The sequence below is a fragment of the Vanessa tameamea genome, chromosome 31 (assembly GCF_037043105.1).
Source record: "Vanessa tameamea isolate UH-Manoa-2023 chromosome 31, ilVanTame1 primary haplotype, whole genome shotgun sequence".
Lineage (NCBI taxonomy): Eukaryota > Metazoa > Arthropoda > Insecta > Lepidoptera > Nymphalidae > Vanessa > Vanessa tameamea.
In genome coordinates, this window is record NC_087339.1 from 611617 (window position 1) to 632836 (window position 21220).

Genomic DNA, 21220 nt, shown 5'->3' on the forward strand with positions numbered 1-21220 from the left:
ATTTCCTTAGACACTGACGTAGAGAAATGAGACATACTTCCCTCACCTCTAGTCCAGTCCTAACCAAAAGTTCTTTCAAATATCGAACTCTTAAGTTGCGTTCACATGTGTCGATTTTAGTCTACTGACAAGCCCAAAGCGAAAGACCAAAAATATTTTCGATTTCTTATATAAAATAAAGTCTATATAGACTGTCAAAGCTGAGAACTGTCGAAAAATATTGGCCAACAGTTGCCCACTAAGTACACGCACACTAGTAAAGCAGTGTGACGTTTGAGGAGTCAAGTGTAGCTGTCACGCGCACAGAGAAAATAAAAATGACTCGTTTGTAGTATAGTACTCGTTTCATCATTCATTAATAATCTCCGATTGTTTAAGAAATATTTCGAGATCACATCCTCATTTAATCAAAGTCGGAACATCTAATTCAATTAAAAATAACATTTTCAATGTAACAAGTATTCTTCAACTAAAAACGGATCATATGAGCGCGCTATGAATCTCACCAGAAATTATTATTTTGAACATATTTACAATTGCAACCGAAAAATATATTATGTAACTACGTCCCAACTATTGTATTTGATAACTTCCGCCTTAAAACGTCAATCATAGCTTTCCTTTTCTCGTGATTCCTCTTACTAATCATTATAATTCGTCTAAACGCGTTCCTTGTTCTAGTTTTAATTGTTTTTCCTTCACTTAAGCCTTTCGTTTTCGTTTTCTCTTCAACTTTAGTCTCTGGCAAACTAAAATGTATACCAAATTCCTTACGATTTTCCAAATCGGCGAAATCGTTGACATTTTCTCGCGACATTTTATTGAATATCTTCAGAAACTGCCAGAATTGTATGTCGCCACCTTTAATATTATTCTCGTAGAACTCCTTCAATTTCGGATCGCACTTGTGTTTGTTGACGATCGGTTTCGGTTTCTCGTATCGATTGGGATTTGTTATCTGTGGTTTGTCGTTTAACTTTAACAATTCTTGTTCACTCAATTTATGCTTCCATACTTTCTTCTTGAACGGCTTAGCGTTTGGATTGTGTTTCCTCGAGTGCAACTTCAAAGCGCTCATCGTTTGGCATATTTTCACGCACTTATCGCACGGAAACAGCATCTTTTTACCGTTGTTTTTTGCTTTCCTGTACAGGAGCTTCATTTCGCTCAAATAATCTTCACTATTTGGTAAATTAATCTTTGGCACAATAATATTGCTCGATATGTTGATTTTTTCCTTTTCCACGACCCATTCGCCATCTTTCTTAACCAATTTAGTTTTCGTTAAACCTTTATTGTCTAATTCGCGTTTTTTCCTATCAAGAGCGACGTATGCCTTTTTATTTAGATTCTTGACGCTCGGTATGACTTCTATTTCGGTGAAATTGTCATTTTTTATATTGTAATAGAATCTTGAACCATTATTGTTATCTTTTCTATCTTTTATTCCGCCGAATGGTAGTTTTATATTTAATTTGTGAACTAAAAGCATATGTCTGGGTAGGTTTAATTTGGTCACGTAGTCGCATAGAGGACATTTCTTTAACATATTAACATTGCACACGTCGAAATGTTCTTTGCAGTGATTTATTAATTTCTCTCGCGTTTCGTACAGCTGAAAATTATAATATATATTTAAACAATATTTAATTATTTATTGAATGAAATTTGTTTAACTCGAGATAAAAAAAAAAACAAAAACGAGTCTTTCGCTAATTTTTCTCAGAACCGAAGTGTTTATTTTCCGAACCGGTGGTAGATTTTCATTGGTATGAACTGGCGAAAGAATGTAAGCGTTTTTTTAGTGTTAATATTTTCAATGATAAATTATTCTCATTTGAAACGGCTTGGTGGCGATCGTTTCATTGCAGTAGGGTTATTTAATTCCCATAAAACGGAATACCGTTGAATCGAATAACGGTATACAATTTTTTATATCTGTATATTATTAATGTAAATAATACTTATGTAAATTTTACAAACTATTTGTGTATACCTACGTCTTACCTTGAAACAAACGTAACATTGATGAGTATTGAATTTAATCCTTTTCGATTGCGATGTTTTTTCATTGTCAACATATTCACTATCATTTAAATCGTCATTTTCAATAGTTTCGTCATCACTACAATCATCATTCAGTTTCGTTATAGACACATCCATAGTGTCGATATTTGCATTTGATTTGGTTTGATTTGTTTCACACGTTGTCGATTCTTTATCGTTTTCTATTTCACTTGTGTCTTCATATTCAACAGACTCATCATTATTAAAATTATCATTTAGTATTGATTTGGAATCATTTTTAGTTTCAATGATACCATTTGATTTGGTTAGATTTGTGACACATGAATTCGAGTCTTGTTCGTTTTGTATTCCATTCGTATTTTCTAGTATTGTATTGTAAATATTATTAGGCTGTGTTATAGTGACTTCATTAATATCAACTTTAGCTGGAATACCAAATGCAGGTTGAATACAATTTGCAGTTGCACAGTGTGTATTTAAATTTGAACATGGACTTAAAACTGAGTTGAGTTTATATTTCATTTGAGTTAAAGAATAAGTAATGAGATTCTTGTCGGTTTCGATAGAAACTAAATTCAGAATCAATGCTGTAAGAACTAAATACTGCTACTCGATCTACGATGTTATTTCCCTTGTACCGCTAAAGGAACAAGCATCTGTTTGCTATTTAGCTTTTTATTAAACCTGATGGTAAATGTTCACCGCCCAAAAACATTTACCGCTATAAGAAATATAAAGAATCCCCCACATTGTCAATGCGCCACCAACCTCGGAAACTAAGATGTTATGTCCCTTGTGTATATGTTACTGGGTCACTCAGAAATCAGAACAGCAATATAAAATAACCCAGAAGACCCAAGACAAGTTCTATGTACATACACTCAAGTATTTCTCTAAACTATGTAATATTACAAAAAATTGTTTCACCTTCTTCCGGTTCTCCTGCGATGTCTATTTCAACTACCATACGATGTTGTCTCTTTCCAACCGATAAGTTCGTCCCTGTCTTACATTTAATGACGTTATCTATGCTAGTCCTGGCTTCATTGTCACATTTCGTATCATACTCCGAATCTATACGAGATGAAAGAATGGGAAAAATTAAATTATGGCTCGTGAATGTCACACTGCTGGGCAAATTTTTTCTCCGCCTATATATAAATAAAAAATATGTTTCAGACAACATTTGGCACCCATATTCGTACATGATAATAAAAAATAGAGTAAAATTACACATAACAAATACACACATACATATAAAACTGTTTATTAAATTAAACAAACAATTTTAAATAAAAAAGTTATGTGTCACAGGACATCCGGTTGGAACGAAGTTGCTTTTGCTATACATTATGTATAAAATAACGGACACAATGAAACAAATTAAAACCGATTGAGGATAATTAAATAACAATAAATAAAATTAATACACATAAAATTACTACTAAAAATACCACGCGTATTAAAACAATAACAAAAAATAAGTTTAAATACCAGGGCCGGACCGTAAGTTCAACCCTGGGCTAACACTACTTAGGGGGCCCTAAGACATATCTGAACGTACACTTGAATTAAATTAATTGAATGGGTTTGATTAATTGCAGGACTCGCAGGGCTGTAAACCATTCGATCTGTTTAATAAAGGATTATTTCGCATTATCGTCTATTTTTGACTTTGACTTGACTTAGCTGGGGCCCTCTTGAATCGACGAGGCCCTGGGCTGAAGCCCAAAAAGCCATATGGTAGATCCGGCCCTGTTAAATACATTATATAAAACCGTATTTAATAGAAAGAAACAAAGAGAGGGAAAGATCGCTTTTTCCGAAACTTCTAGAAGTCCTATTAATAAATCAAATATCACAATAGCTGGATGGTCTATATCCGGTATTGGTCCAGCAATACTTGTATCGGAAAGGTCTATCACAGCAATGCCGGAGGTAAGGACAATCTAATCAGGTTACAAGAATCTTCAAAACAAATAAATAAGAGGGTTATCAGTCACAGATTCTTCTTGACCAAAAAATTAGTATACCCAATTTTTTCTATACTAATATTATAAATGCGAAAGTAACTGTGTGTCTGTTGCTTTTTGCCGGCCAAAACACTGAACCGAATTTAATAAAATTTGGTTTGAAGCAAGCTTTAACTTCAAAGAAGGATATAAACTTCTTCATACCTTAAACTACCCCCCCCCCCACTAAAACGCGAGCGAAAATTAGTTAAACTATATATAAAAAAAAAGACAAAACAGTTCAGTACCATTTTCTCCTCTCTCTGTAAACTAGGAATCATCGGTGCCTTGATCGCCTGGTGCGCCTCAGCGCTCACTACGTCCATTAAGGGACATCACGAGATCGCATGCGCATACTATCGTGAATCGAATATCGACTGGCCCAACTAACTATTGCTATTTGGCTGTAGAATATATGAGGAGTGGGAGGTAGAGGTACCAAGACCTTGCACGAAGCCCTACCACCGAGTAATAAGACTTGGTATAAAAAGTCTTACCTTGAACATTCGTGTCAGGTCGCATAATATGTTCTATAAAGAAATCTTCAAAGCGAGTCACTGGAGTTATCTTTTTCGCCTTATTCTCAACGGCTCTCGAGATATCCTCAGAAAATACACCTTCCGAATACTCCGTTGACTTTTGATCTGGATCCGAGTCTGTTGAAATATATTCATTTTGTTACAAAGTCGATACGATGTGCCTGTAGTTACACTGGCTCACTCACTCTACAAACCGGAACACAAAAGTACTAATTATTAGATTTACTAATTATATAGATGATAAAAAAGCGTGGAGTTAATGCTTGTTGACTTCCAGACAGGAGACATAACACATATATAATTGTAGAATAATTCATGAGTGGATGGTCCTTTCCAGACGGGCTTGCGAAAACCCTACCACCAAGTATAACATATTTAAACAAAACAAAAGTACAACATTATTAAAATAAATTATCCCACATACTGATATTTTTACACTGTGACAACGAGTTTTCGTAACGCTTTGCAATATTAGCAGCTAATTTGAGGGTAGCTCGTTATAGTGGAATTATATAACACACATATTATACAAATGTTATATAACTTTGCATTCTTCACTCTTTGGGCAATTCATTGTAAATTCGTAAGATATTTAATAAGGTTAATATTATAGTACTCACCGCTTAAAGGTTCAACTTTGACTTCGTGCAATAGTTCTATCTCTTTTATATCGTTGTGGTCTTCTTTTATGATAATTTTAATCTTCTTCGGTCTCCTAAAATATACATTTACAAAATTTCACTAATTATAAATGTCCTTCCATCCTGTCTGTATGTTTGATGTTGATGATTGTTTGATGCGATAAAATTAGATACTATCGGAATTTTCATACAGTGTTTACTAATGGACGGAATGATCCACGAGGAAGGTTTAGGTGTAAATTTATTACGGTTTTTGGTTAATTTGCTGAAATATGACAATGACTGTTGAAGATGTCGGAAAAATGCTGACCGGGAGCTTCACTGGCGCCGCGTAAACCGTTAGAGTTACAAGTATTACGATACAAAAGTTAAGATCCTTGGCTTATTCGTGTAAAACAGAGACAAATTCCACCTTAGAGTTTTGGCATTGTGTTCAGTCAATCAAAACAAAAATGTTTATAAATCTTACTAATATTATATAGAGGTAAAATTTGTTTGTTTATATGTGGTAATCTCCTGAAATTACAGATCCAATTCTAAAAAATATTCACTGGTAGAAAACTACATTATTTCTGAGTGCTATAGGATATATAAATGACCCGTGCGAAGCCGGATGGATCACTAGTGTTGATTATAAAAACAATACTCACGGCCTCCTCAAAGACATGTTGTATTTGATACAATGTGTATTCCAATAATGCAACTTCAGATATTTATGCATTTTGAAGTTTTTTTTGCAAATCTTACACTGTCTGTCCTGAAAGAAAAATATTTGAATAATAAAAAATAAAAAAAAACACTTTTATTTATGACGGTTTGTCTATGAAAACGTCACTGTCAGTGCGTGTCAACGAGGTTGCCAGTTTAAAAAGAAAATCTATCCGGATAAAGACAATTATTAGTAAAAAATCGTTTATAAATACGACTTTTAGTGATGACGGCTTTTCTATGAAAAGAGTGTATTATCATTGTCACTAGCGAGTATCGCGTCTATGGTAACGAAGTGGCCATTTTGTTCAAGAACAAATCAAAACGTCAACAGCGCGTGGTATACGCTATCAAGTATTAAGTTATTCGAAGATTGATTAAATATGTCCGTTAATAACTGTTATTGGGTTTGTAACTTTGTTGTAGTAAATAATTAGTTGATTCCTTGATATTTATAGTCTAGACAGTCTAGATAGACTGTCAAAGCTAATGTGTCGTTTGGTGAGTGTCAAACGTTTTTTTTTTATGCTATAGGGGGCAAACGAGCAGGAGGCTCACCTGATGGAAAGTGATTACCACCGCCCATGGATATCTGCAACACCAGGGGGGTTGCAGGTGCGTTGCCGGCCTTTTAGGAAGGAGTACGCTCTTTTTTTGAAGGTTCCCAAATCGTATCGGTTCGGAAAAACCGCCGGCGAAAGCTGATTCCACAGAGTGGTTGAGCGAGGCAGAAAATGCCTTAAAAATCGCGCTGTTGTGGATTTTCGGACATCTAGGTGGTGAAATTTAGAATTTTGACGGGATGTCCGAAGGTGAAATTCAGCTGCCGGGATTAATCCAATCAATTCCTCGGAACATTCCCCGTGGAAAATTCGGTAGATGATGCAGAGTGATCCAACATCTCTACGCCAAAGGATCGAGCAGATCCGAAAGGGCTTGATCGTCGATAATTCGAGCTGCTCTACGTTGGATACGGTCAAATGTTCCTGATTTACAACAATCATTGATATGCAGAAGAAACAGAGTGGGTGATAGAACGCAGTCTTGTGGAATACCAGCATGAACGAATTTTTGGTCGGAGCATGCACCGTCGACAACGACCTTGATGCTCCGATCTGCCAAAAAGCTAGTAATATATAATTTAAAATTGTATAATTTCCCGGGAAGTCCATAGGAAGGAAGCTTCGAAAGAAGCGCTTTGTGCCACATGCGATCGACGGCCTTCGCTATGTCCAGACTGGCTGCTAATGCCTCCCCCTTGCTCTCAACTGCTTCCGCCCATTTATGAGTAAGGTAAACTAGAAGATCACCGGCTGAGCGACCCCGACGGAAACCGTATTGGCGGTAACTAATCAGCTGGTACTCCTCTAGACACCGCAGGAGCTGGCAGTTTACAATGGACTCCATTACCTTGGATAACAAGGGGGTGATGGCTATAGGCCTATAATTGGACGGATCTGAGCGGTTACCTTTTTTAGGAATCGGATGCACCAAAGCAGTCTTCCAGGAGATCGGGACGACGCCTAATGCGTAGGATTGCCGGAAAAGACGCGTTAAGACCGGTGCCAACTCGGGAGCACATGTCCGTAGCACGATTGGAGGGATGCTATCGGGTCCACTTGACTAATTAATGTCCAAAGAAAGAAGTGCTTTACGAACTGCATTTTGCCGGAATTTAATCACCGGCATCGTGGTATCACATCGCGGGATTGTTGGTGGTGACTTTCCTTGGTTATCCAGAGTCGAATTCGACGCGAAGAGAGAGCCTAAAAGATCAGCTTTCTCCTTCGCGGTATGGGCCAATGACTCACCGTCCTTGTGCAAAGCTGGAAAGGAAGGCTGACAGAAATTCCCTAAAACAGCCTTATCGAGAGACCAGAACGCACGTGTTCCTGAAGCGAGACACACCAGTCTCTTGCCAATTCTGCCAATGTACTCCGCCTTAGCAATCACGATTTTTAAAGGACCTAGAGGCAGAGTTATATTCCTTTCTGAATGCGCTGGTCTTTACATCACGAGACGCCGATGCGTTAGCCCAGTCATGATATCGTTACCATTTTCGACGTAACCTTCGCTTATTGTTAATCAACTCACCTTCTCGAAGGCGTGCCCGTATTTTATGTGCATGACGAGACTCGGCTTGTTGTAGGTGAGGAACCCGCACGCGTCGCACTGGAACTGCTCCCTGACGCAGTGCTTCTTCATTATATGAGATCGGAGGTAATTTTTACTGTAAAAACTGAAAAGGAAAATTATCATCATCACTAATAACATCCTCATCATCACTAATGACATCGTCATCACCACTATTAACATCGTTATCATCACTAATGACATCGTCATCATCCTCATCATCACTATTAACATCCTCATCATCATCACTATTAACATCCTCATCACTGATGACATTGTCATCATCATCACTGTTAACATCGTCATCATCATCACTATTAACATCCTCATCATCACTGATGACATCGTCATCATCATCACTGTTAACATCGTCATCATCATCACTATTAACATCTTCATCATCGCTGATGACATCGTCATCATCATCACTGTTAACATCGTCATCATCATCAATATTAACATCCTCATCATCATCACTATTAACATCCTCATCATCACTGATGACATCGTCATCATCATCACTGTTAAAATCGTCATCATCATCACTATTAACATCCTCATCATCACTGATGACATCATCGTCATCATCACTGTTAATATCGTCATCATCATCACTATTAACATACTCATCATCATCACCACCATCACTATTAACTTCCTTAACATCATCATTATCGAAAACAGCATCACTACTATTTGTAGAATTATCATGATAAAAAAATAATAATGGTAGAAACGATTTGAATTTTATTTGCAACTTAATTTCTGATAAGAGATATAATCATTTAACTAACACTCTCTGAACAATGTTTATAAGTTAGTCCGTGGAGATTAAAGGACAGATAAAAAGGGGGGGTTGAACTCCACTCACCTGGTACCACAATAATCACAAACAGCGCTCTTCTCTTTAACTCTGTGTTGTTTCATGTGGACGTTCAAACGATTGATACGCGTGAAGCGTTTCTTGCACAACGTACAGACATACTGCTGATCCGGGTAGTGAATTAAAGAGTGCTTTTTGAGGGTACCCTGAAAAAATACCCATTCAGTCGTCACAAGAAACTAAATTTTCTATAATTTTAAAACGAGTAAAACTGCGTAGTTCAGTTATTTATCCCATGATATACTAAATTTTTCCCGAAACGCGTCCATCAAGATTAAAGATTTCTCACCTACTATCAAATTAAACTAACTAGAACTTACCTTATCCTTGAACTTCTTCGTGCACCCCTCATAGCTGCATTTGAAGGGTTTAAAATGGACATGTTTCGTGAGATGGGCCGCCATATTATACTTATTACTTATTTCCACGCCACATATGTCACATTTACACGAATATATCTTTTCGTGGACCAATTTCTGAAGACATTCAAAATTATTATTTATAGTCGTCAAGTCAAATTCAAAATGTTTGTTGTTAGCTAGCCGTCTGTCCGGCTACACAGGAGTACAACAAGGGTGTATATACAACTTTCAGATTGAAGAACAAACATAAAAGAATAGTTCCTTTAGTCCAGTCAATAAAGCCCAAAATCGCTAACAAATTCGTAACTCGGCGAAATTTTGTAAGTTTGTTTAGTAAGGTAAAACATCTTACCGTGTGATTTTGCAGCGTCGTGGGTTGAAGGGAAAGGGTTGAAAATGGGTGAAAAGCGTTTTTTGTTAAAACCAATGTTGAAAAAATTAGTAACACTGCAAATTTAATATATGTTGCAAAATGCTATAATCATGATAATTGCAAATTTGCAGCGTGTTACTAATTTTTTTTACCATGTTATTCACAAATATCAATGCTTTACTGGCACGACGTAAATCAATAGGGTTTCACGTGAAGCCGGGACGGGGTAACTCTACACTAAGATACTTACAACATGAGCGTTCAAAGTGGTGTTCGATTTGAACATTTTCCCACAGTGATTACATGGTTTTTTCTTAACTTCCATGTCCAAATGAGTCTCAGCTATATGGGCTTTCAGCACTCTCTTCGTTTTATAACTAGAAATAAAAAAATAATGTTGGAAGAGAAGTGTATGGAAGCCCGAATAGTGGAAAAATTAAAGTATCAGTTTGTAATGTCTCGGTTCTCTAATTTTTTCCGTATTTACGACGACAACAGCAGACGAGTTTGGGAGACTCGTGAATCGAGCACAAATGGAAAGCTCAAGGAGATTCTGGATTACAATCTCAAAATGGCGATTCAACAGTACTCAGTATTGTTGTGTTCCGGTTTGAAGGATGAGTGAGCCAGTGTAACTACAGGCATAAGATACATAACATCTTAGTTCCCAAGGTTGGTGGAGTATTTGCGAAGTAAGGAATTGTTTAATATTTCCTACAGCGCCATTCTCTATGGGAGGTGGTGACCACTTACCATCTGGTGGCCCATATGCTCGTCCACCAATTATTATTATTTAAAAAAAACATCGTTAAATATGCTACACAATTAAATTCGTTCATATGATCTTAGTTACCTACTTTGTAAAGTAAGTCGTCTTTATTATTATTATAATTATATATTATTGTTGAACGAAGTTTGAGTGACGTCGCCGGGGAAGTGACGTCACCGGACAGACGACGTGGCAGAAGAAAGGATATGACAGGCGGGCGGCGAGGCAGCCATATTTAGTTGACAGAATAGATAGAATTGAATAATCGGTTGCTTATGATATCAGTTCTTTAATGTTTTTGTTATTTTGCTGTATATGATTGTTACTTGTGTATATTTTTTTCAATATTTGTTGAATGATAGATTATAATATTATAATTCTAAAAACCATTGTTATATACGAACCTCTTTTCACACATCTTGCACTGATAGTGCTTCCGTACGCCTAGATGTCGTTCGTGATGTTTTCGTAACGTCGAATTATCACGACACGCATAGTCACAGAACTGACACTTAAACGGTTTTATATCTGAAAGAGAATTTTGTTATATTATATGTGCTATTAAAAAAGTTAAAGCGGTGTGAAAAATAAACACTGTGTATCTTTCGCCGATTGTTTTCAGAGCTTTTCCGAAGCGGTGGTACTGTTTTGTTTTCAATAAAATGCATCTACATTGAACAAAGGAATCTGATTCGATCGATTTGATTTGTGATGTAGAGAAGACGGTACTTGAATTGCGTGGGACATATTAAATGTGTTAATCGAGTTTGAATCAATTACTCCGCAATATTGAAGTGTTTTTATATAATTACCAGTAAACTGATTTAAATATGCGTTATAGTGATTTGTGAAAAAAAAAACGGACAGAAATAGTACTGAACAGTAGTAATGCTCCTTTATAAGGAATTACTTATACTAGTGGGTCGCCCGCGAAACTTCGCGTTTATTCAAAAGATTTTTTCGGAATTTCGAGACCTAAAACAGGTCTTGTTTTGATTTCGTTTCATTATAAACTGCAAGTAACTCATCTACATACATTCGGCGCCAAAATTATGAAACCTTGTTTGAATGAAATTTTTAATGTCAAAAAGTATACATTACTTCCGTTAGAATTTCAGTTTGTCGATAACAATTTACTTTAATTTTGTTAACGTTTTTCATTTGTTTTCCTTATACAGCGGTAGTGCTTTCTAAAATTGATTCTAATAAATTTAGTAAATTACAAATATGAATCATCTTTATTTTTCTGAATATACGACTGGAGCTTTTCAAAATGAGACCATAACCGATTTTTTGATGTGCAGCTAACAAAAATCGGTTTACGCCATCATTACATAGTATAAAACAAAGTATGCAGCATGCTTAGATCTTTAAAATGACACAACAGATTTTGAGCGGTTTTTTTTAATAGATAGATTGATGCAAGAGAATGGTTTATACGTATAATACACGCATAATATAGTAGAAAAACACTGATAATTTTAGAAGTTTCTGAAGTGATGTCGTAAATAAATACATTTCTTGCGCTAACATTGCAAACGCTGGCTGAACCCTACGAGATAGATCAAAATAATGTACCACAGTGTTGTACACCTTAAAAAAGTTTTCAAAAAAGTCCACGATTGTATATATCTATCTGTTAGGGATAGCCCACAACAACGATTTTTTATCCTTTACTTTTACGAGAAATAATGGTTTATTTTCGAACCGATTTGGTGAGGATTGATCTATGAGGGTGATGATATTTCCTCAACCTCATAGAGTGTGAACCTGTGTTTGCGCACACATTTTTGCACTATAATGTGTCCTGCGTAGTTCGCTGGTCTCCCTTGAGATTAGCCGTGACTGAAGTCAGGACGTTATCATCACTATAACTTTTGTGTAAAACTCTGAAATCATGTGACTGATATTAAAAAGTCACCATAAAATACAAGTACGAACGCAAAGTCCATGTAATTAGAAAGCAATTACGATAATGATTGATTTGATCAGATTACGCAACAGTTAATTTAGTTTTATAGCTTCACTAGCTAAATATTATGACATTTCTTATTTTTTTTATTATTTATAGCGTAATTATGAAAGTGGTTATTAATGTCAAAAGACATTGGTGCTCCTTAAATTGCGTTACTAACCTTGCAAAATAAGATTAGATGTCCATTGTGTACTTAGACTTGCTCAATCCGAAACAAGGCGATTTATATATGTATGTATGGCTGTTTAGCGGTATATGCGATGAGTATGTGGTACCAACCCAGACGGGATTGCAAAAGGCCTTAACACCAAGCTGTGTCCATCTGATAAGACAACAAAATCCTTGGCAAAATTTAAACACCAAGTAGGGACCATAGAAAGAAGTCTTTCTGTCACGACATTCTCAATAACAACCCAGAGTCTGGTATTGACAATGTTAACATACCCGTACTGCGGAGACACTCGGTCTTCCTTATATTTACGATCTTTCTGATTTCTGCTCTAACGAAATATGGAAGTGAAGACGTCTCCTTAGTAGCTAGTCTCTTATAAACGGACTCCAAGATCAAAATCATCAATAACTCAATTTCAAAGCGTATTTAATTCAACACTATAACGACCTTCAAAACTATCTTAATTCAAATATCTCCAGTGCAAAATCATCTTTGCAATATTTGTGATATTCCCAAGTCAAAAACAGCGTCAAGTTTCATACCTTGTTAGCAAATTTTAATGCAACACACTTGGAAACTGATGAGTTTCTAATTATCAGAACTAACTACCCATTCGGTAGAATAAGGGTCTACGTAAAACGCATAATACATGTAACTCTATTGGTTTACGAAGCACCAGTTAAGCTTCAAGTCACCATTTTCTGACATATCTAACAAGCAACGTCATAATTCAGCCTATTATTCTTAACGAACCTCATGAGTCAGTGATCCATCCATAGATGAAAGGCTCTATGAAAAACAGATAGAAAGACGTATCGGGAGAACTTTATTGTATAATATTGATATCGATTAAAAACGAAGATACAATTAAAACGAAATACATACGCCAATATTTAGCAATTTTTTCCATAGTATTAGAAACAGCAAAACGATTAGTCGTTTTCACGTAAATGATAACTTTGATGTTTCTCTGGTTAATTTTTTTAAGACAATCGCTTTATATGATCGAAGCGAGAGTTTACTGCGAGGACACAAATACTATGCCTTGGATGCCTATCGGATTTTCGTGTCCTGTTTTATGTGCAAGCATCAGAAACGCAATTGAAAGGTACTATTATAGTTTTATATGAATGGTTAATATTTATTACAGCGTTAATATCTCTGCTTCTAACAATCTATATTCTTATTTTTTCTGTAGTTTTTCTTTAGTTGATATAATAGAAATAGAGTACTACAAAAGTAGTAGAGTAAACGAGAAAACTTTATTATCTTGGTGTGCGTGATAACTACGCTTAATAAACGTCATACTACTTTACTAGTGTGCGTGTTCTTAGTAGTCAACTGTTGACCACTATTTCCTTGGACGCGATCTCAGCTTTGACAGTCTATTTAGTCTAGTGCTGTGGTCTCGGTCTCTCGTGCTTCGCACCCTCAATATGCTTTATGCATATCGTTAGGGTTGGTCCTTGATGACACCGCTCAATAGACACGAAGAAATAAGTTTGTATACGATTTCTACTAGGGCCCCGGAAATGTCAAAGAAGGCCATGGAAATGGGTTCAGGTTATTGCGGTCCAGTCTGACCCTGGTCAAAAATAAAGGTTGCCGAATGCATGTTCAGCAAGAGGCGCCTAGACAGTAGAGGCCGGCCTTAGTATCTAGGCATATAAACAATCAAAGAGAAAAATATTCTTAATAGAAATATTAATTATTCGCTAACCACCAATGCACCACTAAACTCGGGATTTAAGATGTTATTAATAATCTCCATTGTATGTGTAGTTAAACTGGTTCACTCACTCTTAAAATCGGAACACAACAATAATTAACATTGCTCATTGGCGGTAGAGTATATGATGTGTGGTGGTTTAATACTGAGACGAACTTGCTTAAAACCCTCCCACCAACATAATACACACGACGATAGAATAAAATATTATGACGTACGCGATTTGTTGAGGCTACATATGAGGTACCATGCATGCCTTTTATTTCACTTCATAGATATTTAAAAAAATATTAATTATATTTTACTTTTTTAATTGCAGATTGATAATGACAGACTACAATAAATCCATTCAAGAACAGTTGGGACATCAAAATATAAATAAAAAAATATTTAAAGATGATTTCGTTAACGAAGATATAATATACAAAACCATGCATGGACTTAGGCAAAATTCTATACACGATAAAGAACCTAGAGACGACATTAAAGAACCTTTTCAAAATGACATTTCATCAAACGTCAACTTGCACTCACACATACGAAACAATAAAATATTTAAAACCCTACAAAATGAAAAAGATACATCAAGTCCAAATAAAAGTAACAAGAAAATCGACGATATTTACAGTGAGGATTATAAGAAAAACAAGACAACGAAGAAGTGTTGGCATTTGGTGAAATTTAAACCGAATCAGTTAATCGGTAAAATCGTTCGAAAAGAATGTTCTAGACGATCGAACTTCGACGCTAAATTCTTATCTATAATGACGAATGTTTTAAACGAATATGCGAACACAAGGTTCAAATTCACCGAAGAAATGACTGAGGTAAATATACTCCCATTCATATAACAAACTAGAATTTTTAAATTCATTTAATTTTAGGGTAATTACAGGCACACGAGACTTAACATCTGAGTGCCCAAGATGGAAGCGCATTGGCTTAAGGAATGGTTAATATTTCTTACAGTGCCATCATTTATGGGCGGTGGTGACTATTTACCATCAGGTGGTCCCTTTGCTTATGTGCCAATATATATCATAAAATAAATAAAAATAATATTGTTGATGATGATGATTTCGTTCTGATAGATTCATCATCTTCGTTAATGCGCCACCGACCTTGGAAACTAAGATGTTATGTGCTTATTGCCTATACACTGACTCACTCATCATTCTAACCGGAACATAACAATACTAAGTACTGCTGTTTGGCGGTTGAATATCTGATGAGTGACCAAACAATACTACACAATATTGCCAATTTCAGATTCTCCTGGACAATATATTCGGTCAGAACACAGATCTCCGCAACAACATATTCGACGTCAACAAACTCCTCAAATATTTGAGGAAATCTGTCGACCTGCACAAAAGCCATTCCAATATGATCACATTGAAGTCTACACATTGCCTCATGATATCATTACCCGGATGTTTCTGCAAGGCCGGGTGAGAATTTTTATTGTTAACTTGCTTGTGTCCGCAGGGAGGGGGTCATATGTTAGATGAGACTAGGAAACTGTAACATCAGATTACTTGACGGTAGGACTTTGTGCAAGCCTATCTGGGAACCTACTCATCATATATACCATTAGCAGCCTGTAAATGTCCCACTGCTGGGCTATGGCCTCCTCTCCCTTTGAGGAGAAGTTTTTTTTGGAGCATATTCCACCACGCTGCTCGAATGCGGGTTGGTGGAATACACATGTGGCAGAATTTCGTTGAAATTAAACACATGCAGGTTTCCTCACGATGTTTTCCTCCACCGCCGAGCACGAGATGAATTATAAACACAAATTAAGCACATGAAAATTCAGTGGTGCCTGCCTGGGTTTGAACCAGAAATCATCGGTTAAGATGCACGCGTTCTAACCACTGGGCCATCTCGGCTCATATACTCGGCATATATACCGCCAAACAGCAATACTTGATATTATTGTGTTTCGGTTTGAAGAGTGAGTGGTCCAATTTAACCAAAGTTACAAAAGATCAAACATCAAAGTTTCCATTATGAGCCATATTAATATTTCTTATAGTACCATTTTCTGTGAGCAGGAGTGGCCAGTTATAAGGTTGAAAATACAAACTCCCAACTAAAATATGTAAATAAATATATCCCTCAACTAAGATTTTTTTTTCCTTATTATGAGAAGGTTGGAAACTTGATCAACTGGACTGTTCCAATACGAGTTGACCCAAAGGTCATAGGAATTTATCCAACATCGTGTATGTCGATGTAAAGTTTTCCTTCACTAATCATGAGATTATTCATAAAATATGGATTACTGTTCTTTTTCTGGATTTACAATACAACTGGCTGACGATTTGGTCCGTAAAGAATAATGCCAATAATAATTTAACAATTTTTTAATCGTTTTAGATACGTTGAGAGTTCTGGTCAGTGTGTTAAGCCTTCTGACTGTGTTGAAGACGCTTATTATAAAAAATATTTAAAGAGAATCATTGTTATTTAATAAAATATATAATTTAAATTTGCTGTTATTATTATTCGAAAATAATTGTCTAGTGCGTGAATTTTCAACCATTATTTGACACATCTAATTAAAATGAAGTCATCTCGTTCATAGACAGCCGCCATTTTGAAATTGAACAGCGTGGGAAACTCGTCGTCAGGACCGGATCTACCGTATGACTTTTTGGGCTTCAGCACCGTGGATTCAAGGGGCCCCCAGTTAAATCAAGTCAAAGTCAAAAATAGACGAAAATGCGAAAAAAATCCATCATTTTATTAAATTAAATAGATCGTATGGGTTACAGTCCTGCGAATCCTGCAATTAATAAAACCGAATTCAATTAATTGAATTCAAGTCTACGTTCAGGTGTATCTTAAGTGGGGCCCCTAAGTTGTATTAGCCCAGGCACTAAACTCACGGTCCGGCCCTGCTCGTTGTCACAAATAATACGCACGAAGGCCGAGTCACAAAAAGTAAAAAAAAAATCTTTATTCAAGTAGGCTCATAAAAGCACTTTTGAATCGTCGTGTTACAGTGTAGAATTAAATGTAAACCTACCACCGGTTCGGAATATAGATTCTACCGAGAAGAACCGGCAAGAAACTCAGTAGTTACTCTTTTCCACCATTTTAATTACAGAGTCTGAGAGATGTCTGTAGAATACAATTAAATTTATATATATCCTGCCTAGAAATCAACAAATACCAACTCCACGATTTCAACACTAATATAATATTGTATAGAGTAATGTCTAATTTATCAATGTTATTTGATATGATATTCAAATTTTTAATACGTTAAAAATAACTGTGTTCTTAATACGAATCAAAATAATTACGAAAAATGACTTTAAATAAAATCGTTTAGGTACAATAGATAGAGAGAAAGAGAGGGAAAGATCGTCTGGGGGGGGAGGGGGCATGACGCTTTTCCCTTACGTGACGATTTCTGTTCAATCTACTGTGAGCCGCGTTAAAGAACTTCGTTCCAAAACAATGTGCGTGACAAAATGAAAACATATGTTACCTGTATGTATATATTTATGTGTGTTCAACGAATAGGTCGAATTGAAGCCCTTCCCACAGACGTCACACTTGAACGGTCTCTCATCTGAAAAAAAAAAAGATGCAGTGGCTAGCGTGATTAAGTCCTCCTGACCGACTGGCAAGGAACACTATATATGGTCTTCAATGAGACTTCCAACTTGTACACGGTTCGAAAAAGCACGACTAACCCTTCGTGTGCTTAAATTATGTTTCACACCAAGCTCCCCCTCATTTTGAGAAGGTTTAGAGCTTATTCCAGAACATCGTCAATTAGAGCAGAGGGTTGAAATTGAATAAGCCCCAAGCCAACAGCGGCTTAGAATATAGAAATATGTGGCAGACTTTAACAGGTTATAATTACAAATAAAGCAAACCGGGAATTACCCGCTACGATCGCTTAAGATTCACGAGTTGTAACCACCATCCACCCCTCTCGACATCGCTTTGCCTCAAGGCCGAGCACGAGTTAAATTCACTTAAGCAGAAAGATAATTTCATCGTGTACAGTCAAATTCCAAAAAAATCATTCAATTCTAGTCGGCGTTGGTAATAAATCACCTCAACTCTTAAGTAGAACCGGCGAAAGGAAATCAACACGACTTTTCTTTTGTTTTTTTATTTCTTTTCAACAACTGCTTTTACATTGCAACTTTTTCAATGTATTACTATTTAAAACGGCCTGGAGACGATCATTTATTCCCAAAGCAAATTCCCCAACAATTAGTTTATTCCCTAATGATTTAATTGAATTACACAATTACAACATACACCAAGCCTTATTGATCGTATAAATCTTATTATAACGATTCATTTACATTAAAAAAGTAATAGTATTTTAATAAATGCTATCTCGTCCTGTAAACTAAATGTAACTGCATGTAGCCGAGATGAGAATGTTGAGAGGAATGTGTGGTGTTACGCGAATGGATAGAGCAAGGAATGAGTACATAAAAGGAAGTCTGAAAGTGGTACCGATAACCGAGAAGTTATGTGGGAAGAGACCATGTTGTGAGGAAAGTCTTGAGCATGGATGTGGATGGATATAGAGGAAGGGGAGGACCAAAGAAACAATGGATGGACTGTGTGAAAGATTATATGACTAGAAACAATGTTACTTGTGAGATGACATCTGACAGAGAAGTATGGGAGAAGACATGCTGCGCCGATCCCAAATATAATTGGGATGAGGGCAGGAGGATGATGACACAATTTAATACTTTTAAACATTCTCTGGATTCATTTTGTGGGAGCTCGGACTCACCCAAAAACATTGCTTAAGATACACTGAGGTTAAACCATTGAGTCATCTCAGACACACAATCCTCCACAACTCACCGGTATGTATGTACATGTGGTTATCCAGGAGACTCTTGTAATGAAACTTCCGGCCACAGAAGCTGCACTCATGTTCTGTTGCCGCATTGTGGACTCTCTTTATGTGCTTACTTAAATACTTCTTAGTTTTACATGTGTGAGAGCACAGTTGGCAGGAATATGGACGTTCTGCTGAATGGAGCTGCACATGATGTGCCAGCCCCGACTTGTCCGAGAATCTCTAAAATAAAATTACATCTGGCAGATTGGCAATTGCACAAATTGATGGTAAGTAGTAGTCGCTACTCGAAGACAATAGGAGTTTTCAATCAAAATATTGTCCTTTAATATTAAAAAGCATTACAATTCCTACTCGTTAATTTTTATTTTATTTACAATAGAAAGGCAGACTGGTGAATTAAATTTCTTATTCTGTATAACAAATCATATAATATTTTTGTATACACAAATAATTATGGCAAGACTGTTCCTAAATATGTTAAACCTCCAAAGAACTATTTACTTCAAATAAAAAAAATCACAATTTTTTTAGAATGTCTTTATTATATATGAAAAAAGTAAATCACTGAACTGGATTCAATAAAATTTGGTATGAAGCAAGCTGGAACCCCTAGAGAGGATTTAGGCTCTTTTTTATAACTAAAACCTAATTAAATTATTAGCAGCTGGAGAAAAACTATTCCTATATAAATTATATTAACTACAAGCAAAGGTAAACAAATATGAATCCTAGTGTCTTTATTTGTGCTCATAGCTTGTTTAACATTACGTTAGTATCTAAATGTTGTTTTGACATTGTAATTTTTTTTTATTAATTCAGTGTACAAAATAGGTTTTTGTTGCAATTATTGTTAGTATATATTTTTGTAATCTGAAATCTGTTTAAAATAACTTTTTCAAAATTGTAATACTTTACTTCTATAGCTACAATGATTTGGATAATTTTGACTTAATATATTTTTTAAATAGTTTTAGGGTAGGCTTAATAATTATGAAATAATTTTACTTTTAAGAAAAAACACCACCTTTCGTAACAAACTGGCATCCAAATAATTAATATTATAATAAAGATATTTATCATTTCAATATTTTGTTAAATTGATATTACCTTAGTACATATTTTACATTTATGATCCCCAAAATTAGTTTTGGTTTTAACACTTTTCTTCGAATCTGTATCGTCCTTTGCCATGTTTACTTACTTTACTAGCATTCTGTAAAATGAAAAAAACAATTATAAAAATTGTGTATAAATATCATCTATTAATTTAATTTATTTTCAGATTAAAATATTTTTTAAAAATGTTAAAAACATTACAATTTCGTATGCTTTTATTCATTAAGCGAAAAGAAGATAGAAATTAAATTGTTTTTTTTTTTAATGAATTATCATACGTACTTTTTTTACTTACGAGCGTAAGTTATTAATAAAAAGTTCATAAATATTTTATTTTTAACCAGCACGATCTCAATTTAACATATTAGTAAACTTTGTTAAGGCATTATAATTATTATCATTTTATTTTAACTGCAACAACAAACATAGAAACCCAAAATCGTCGCTTGTTTGGTTGTTTTCAGATTTTTATTTTTTTAAGAAATATGACAGAATAAGCCGTCAATTGTCATGGGAATTGTTTCATCGGGAACAGTTGACAGCAGTACTGAATACTACATTATACTTTTCGAATTAATTTTTAAAATATGCAAATTGCATATAGTGTAATAGAACGAAAAATTATGTTATTTTAAAAACCTTTTTTCTTGCTATACCTTGTAATAATGAACGCAGACTTAAATAATATCACGAGACGTCAAAAGTTATTTATTTATTTAATCTCTGACTATAGAGTGTAAGGTAAGGAAAAGTATCTCATATCTTTTTCTAAAAAACTTTCCGAGCTGATTTGATCCTTCAATTCTCGATTTGCGTAGAGATGTTGGATAACTCTTCTTTTTATGATATAGGTTAGCGAACGGGAAATGGGCCACCTGATGTTAAGTGGTCACCACCGTCATAGACAAAGGCGGTGTAAGAA

The 21220-nt window shown here is 35.4% G+C and overlaps 1 protein-coding gene across 1 annotated transcript; it reads right to left on the minus strand.

Moving 5' to 3' along the window:
* Window positions 1-543: 543 nt before the first annotated feature.
* Window positions 544-20727, minus strand: LOC113402471 (uncharacterized). Its single transcript, XM_064220041.1, has 15 exons — window positions 20581-20727; window positions 20290-20387; window positions 19182-19401; window positions 17827-17910; window positions 10853-10976; window positions 9930-10056; window positions 9265-9420; window positions 8933-9090; window positions 8023-8167; window positions 5871-5977; window positions 5200-5294; window positions 4538-4696; window positions 2956-3102; window positions 2008-2453; window positions 544-1615 (listed from the first exon to the last, which is right to left on the minus strand). The coding sequence occupies exons 2-15, from the start codon at window positions 20371-20373 to the stop codon at window positions 563-565; spliced, it is 3105 nt and encodes a 1034-aa protein (XP_064076111.1). The 5' UTR covers window positions 20374-20387; window positions 20581-20727; the 3' UTR covers window positions 544-562.
* Between the last annotated feature and the right edge of the window lie 493 nt (window positions 20728-21220).

What these genes read in the sequence shown, in the direction of transcription:
- LOC113402471 (XM_064220041.1), bottom strand. Translation starts at nt 20,373, where the DNA reads ATGGCAAAGGACGATACAGATTCGAAGAAAAGTGTTAAAACCAAAACT. An exon ending in CCACATGTACATACATACCG is followed by an intron (nt 17,911 to 19,181) that starts GTGAGTTGTGGA and finishes TTTTTTTTTCAG; the next exon opens with ATGAGAGACCGTTCAAGTGT. An exon ending in CGCAGGAGAACCGGAAGAAG is followed by an intron (nt 2,454 to 2,955) that starts GTGAAACAATTT and finishes TTGGTATTCCAG; the next exon opens with CTAAAGTTGATATTAATGAA.